The 4,704-nt window shown below is 30.2% G+C and overlaps 1 protein-coding gene across 1 annotated transcript in view; it reads left to right on the top strand.

Moving 5' to 3' along the window:
• LOC106469578 (transitional endoplasmic reticulum ATPase TER94-like) overlaps window positions 1-4,704 on the top strand; it is a 26,817-nt gene that overhangs the window by 17,226 nt on the left and 4,887 nt on the right. Inside the window, exons 9-13 of the mRNA XM_013930081.2 lie at window positions 2-214; window positions 610-694; window positions 2,312-2,405; window positions 3,029-3,158; window positions 3,654-3,809. Coding sequence (XP_013785535.1) covers window positions 2-214; window positions 610-694; window positions 2,312-2,405; window positions 3,029-3,158; window positions 3,654-3,809 — 678 coding nt within the window. The remainder of the gene's footprint in view (window position 1; window positions 215-609; window positions 695-2,311; window positions 2,406-3,028; window positions 3,159-3,653; window positions 3,810-4,704) is intronic.

Below are 4,704 nucleotides of genomic sequence, written 5' to 3'. Positions count from 1 at the left end.
GTATCCAGTTGAATTTCCTGACAAGTTTTTGAAATTTGGAATGACTCCATCTAAAGGTGTACTGTTTTATGGGCCCCCTGGTTGTGGCAAGACACTTCTAGCCAAAGCAATTGCTAATGAATGCCAAGCCAACTTTATCTCCATTAAGGGGCCAGAACTTCTCACAATGTGGTTTGGAGAATCAGAAGCTAATGTTCGGGATGTTTTTGATAAGGTTAAGTTTTTATCTTGGACTTAAAGCCATGTACTTCAGTAGTAAACTTTCACAAAAGCATATTTCTGTAGTATAATCTAATTTGGAAGACACCAGTATTTGGACCATATCCACTATTTATTACCTCTTTGGCATAATTTATTACACTATATAGAAATCAAACAGCATTACAATTAATGTTAACTGAGCCAAATTTAGTTTGACTTACAAGATTAATATACTTTTGTGGTTGTAATTTAAAGGAGGATGCTTATAAAATGCTGTCAGACTATAAAAGAATAAAAACTCTAGAATGCATCATTTATTAAGTTAATAGAAAGTATGAAAATTAATTTGAACTATTGTATTGATGGTATGTGAAGTTTATGAAGTGTACTTTAATTGTGTTTGTGTAGGCAAGAGCAGCTGCTCCGTGTGTATTGTTCTTTGATGAGTTAGATTCCATTGCCAAAGCAAGAGGAGGAAGTATTGGAGATGCTGGTGAGCTTAAGTGCATAAAGATTTTACTCTAGTTATTATCCACACTTGTTAGAGAGGATGTTTAATAAACTTTACTCAGTTGAAAAATGTTTTTCTTAAAAGTAAATTTTAGAAACCATGTACTGTTGATCTTGGTAGTAAACTTATTAGCATGTATATATATACATAACAAGACACTTGCCTGCATGGTTAATGGCATATAAAACACCTAATAGCATGGAAAATAATATATATATATTACTTATTAGCATGGATAATACATATAGACTACTTACTAGCATGATTAAGAATAAATATACCATTTAATAGCATGATTAAGAATATGTATACCACTTATTAGCATGGATAATATGAGCATATAAGCCATTTACTATCATGGATAAGGAAATATAAACCATTTACTAGCATGGATCAGGGCAAAGAAACCACTAACATGGATAAGAGCATATCCACCACTTACTAGTATGGCTAAGGGCATATAAACCACCTGATAACATGGATAAGGACATATATGGCACTTATTAGCATTGATAAGGGATTATAAACTGCCTACTAGCATGGATAATGGCATATATAAACCATTTACTATCATGGATAAGGTAATATAAAACACTTAACTAGCATAGATAAGCCTCTTATTAGAATAAGGATATAACAATCCACATATTATCATAAGGATATAACAATCGACTTATTAGCATAAGGATATAACAATCCACATATTATCATAAGGATATAACAATCGACTTATTAGCATAAGGATATAACAATCCACATATTATCATAAGGATATAACAATCGACTTATTAGCATAAGGATATAACAATCCACATATTATCATAAGGATATAACAATCCACTTATTAGCATAAGGATATAACAATCCACATATTAGAATAAGGATATAACAATCCACTTATTAGAATAAGGATATAACAATCCACTTATTAGCAAGTATAACTTATAATTAGTTTATTAACACTGAAAACAGTACATAAGCCCTAGACTAATATTTAATTCATTGAATTAATGTCAACCAAAAGTGATATCTGGATCAAAAACTGGATATTGAATTACTGTTTAAGCTTGCTGTAAAAATAAATGATCTGTGTTAACAGTATATGTGAATTATTAGCTTAAATTGTTCCTTAAATTCATTTTTTACTTGTGAGATTAATCGAATGTTGTAATATTTTCTGTTGTAAGACCATTGAGAATAAGTGCTTTAATAAGAGAAAAAAAAATTAATTTTGTTTTTCATTAGAAATACCTTAAATGAGAAACTGTCTTTTCCTTTATTGGTTATATAAGAGTGTAATGTTTGTTTTATAACATACATTTCAGCCATTGAGCTCTGAATTTTTATAATAAAGCAGGACTTTTTTTTTAGATTGTAGGTGAAGTTTTCCTCTCTTATTTTACTACACAGAAATAATTTCTTAATGGAAGAGTGTCAGGAAGTTTTTTATTCATTTTTTATAAAAGCTCACAAAATTTCAGTATAATCTCTAATACCAATTTGGAAACGAGATGTCTACTTGAAGTACTGTGAAATACACAAGGAAGTATTTCAGCTTTATCAAGCTAATCTTTTGTAAACATTTTCTTTAACTTGCAGGTGGTGCAGCGGATCGTGTGATTAACCAAATTTTAACTGAAATGGATGGAATGAGTTCCAAAAAAAACGTATTTATTATTGGAGCAACTAATAGGTTAGTTATATGTTTTTGCTGTTTTCTGAGTTAGTTTGAGGCAATCAAGCCACTGCAAATTAAGGAAATTAAGTATGTATACATTATTGAGAAAAAAACACAAAACTTGTTTGTTATTAAGTGTAGGTATATTTACATAAAAAACAGAATTATTTTACATTTTCTATAAAAAGTCATTTCTTTGTTTTGTAAAGACTTGAAAAGTATTTACATTAAATTCATGTAGCTTTACCCATATGAATTGTAAATCAGTCAGTCAGCAAGGAAAGACTTTGAATATTAGAGTTTTGTCTTTTAACATGGATTTAGTTATTAATGCTCACGTTAATAAAAAATTCATGATGTACAATGATAATACTTTCAGCAGTTTTAATACGTTGGTGTTGTCGCCATAGTGTTTTCTGTTTTAGGCCTACTTTATATGAATTATTTTATTATTTTCCATTTTAGCCATACTTTACATCAGTTATAGGCCTACTTTATATGAATGATTTTGTTATATAATGATGCTTGCAACCATTTTAATAAGCTGGAACTGCTAGAATGTGTGTGACATATAGTAAAAGGACTTTGATTAATTGAGTTTTTGTGAAGTTTCCAGAACATTGTTGTTTCTTTCTTAGACCAGACATCATTGATCCAGCCATCCTGAGACCTGGACGGCTTGATCAGCTTATTTACATCCCTCTACCTGATGAGAAGTCCAGAATTTCCATCCTTCAAGCCAACATTCGAAAGTCTCCAGTATCAAAAGTATGTAGGCTTTAACTCCAGAAGCCAAAATGTTTAATATTTTAATTTCTAATGTTTCCTATTGAGATAACTCCTAATAAAAACATAATTGTGAGTTAAAAACCTTAGTTGAGTATTTAACCTCCTGTATTTGATTAAAAATGAGTATTTCATAAACATCTATGTGAATGGAGCTCAGAATCATAAATCTTGGTTCTATGTTCTTTGATGTTAAGATCTTGATGTATTTGTTTCTACATTAAATCAGCCTGTTTACTGTTCTTTGATGTTAAGATCTGGATGTGTTTGTTGTTACTTTTAATCAGCCTGTTTACTGTTCTTTGATATTAAGATCTGGATGTGTTTGTTGTTACTTTCAATCAGCCTGTTTACTGTTCTTTGATGTTAAGATCTGGATGTATTTGTTTCTACATTAAATCAGCCTGTTTACTGTTCTTTGATATAAAGATTTGGATGTGTTTGTTCTTATTGTTAATTAGCCTGTTTACTGTGTAGGATGTAGATCTTGGTTACATTGCTAAAGTGTCACAAGGTTTCAGCGGTGCTGATTTAACAGAGATCTGTCAGCGGGCATGTAAACTGGCTATCAGAGAGAGCATTGAAGCAGAAATTCGCAAGGAGAAAGAACAAGTACATACTGATACTGAAATGGTAGGTTTCTTTTGATGTTGTTTATGAGTAGGGATTGATTGTAATTAAATCTGAAGTAAAAACTGTTCAGATATAGTTTATATGTTTATCACAGTATATGTGAAGGATCAAAATTTTGCAGTTGTTTCCTTATAGATCAACACAATTTCGTTACTTTGTATTAACCCTTGCGAGATGGATCACGGTGAAAGGCCATGTTATCTCATTTGTTGACTCACATTCAAAATTGTATTTAACTACTATTTCATGAATTTATGTCAGTAACTTTGGTATCAAACTGTAGATTATAATTCAACATTTAGTGCTATATATTACTTAATTTCTTAATTTAAAAGTAAATATTAAAAAAACATAGATAAACATCGATTTTTATGTGTCAAATGGTATGTTGAATGCAGCACTGGTTGCAATTAGATGTTTGTGAAGTCAATATACTAAGCCTATAGTTTCGTATGAATTAGAAATTCAAATTACCGATATTGACAAGCTAGAATATAAAATAAGAAGTTTTCTATTTGCTAAGATATTCATCTAATAAATCAAACATAGTGGCACCCCGCCCACATTTTTCCATTTCATGAAACATTCCCTTATATGCACTTACTTCTCTATATGACATGAATAACCAATTGGAAGCTCAGAATGTCCTCGTAGTAGTTTTCTCAGCCATTTTAACTGGCTTGATACCATTTCTTTCTTTTGAACCGATATTTCAATGAGGTAGGGTGTTTTAGTCTGCTCCAAATTTCATACTTTTTTAGACTAAAATACATCTTAGTTACTAACGTTAATAAATTATAGTGGAATTCTATGGTACTGATGTAGTAAATTATGATTTTTTTAGTTACTCAAATGTATATATAAAACCTTAAAAAAATTGTTTCATATCCTCCAT

The sequence above is a fragment of the Limulus polyphemus genome, unplaced genomic scaffold (genome assembly GCF_000517525.1).
Source record: "Limulus polyphemus unplaced genomic scaffold, Limulus_polyphemus-2.1.2 Scaffold3554, whole genome shotgun sequence".
NCBI lineage: Eukaryota > Metazoa > Arthropoda > Merostomata > Xiphosura > Limulidae > Limulus > Limulus polyphemus.
This window is presented reverse-complemented; position numbering and strand designations above follow the sequence as displayed.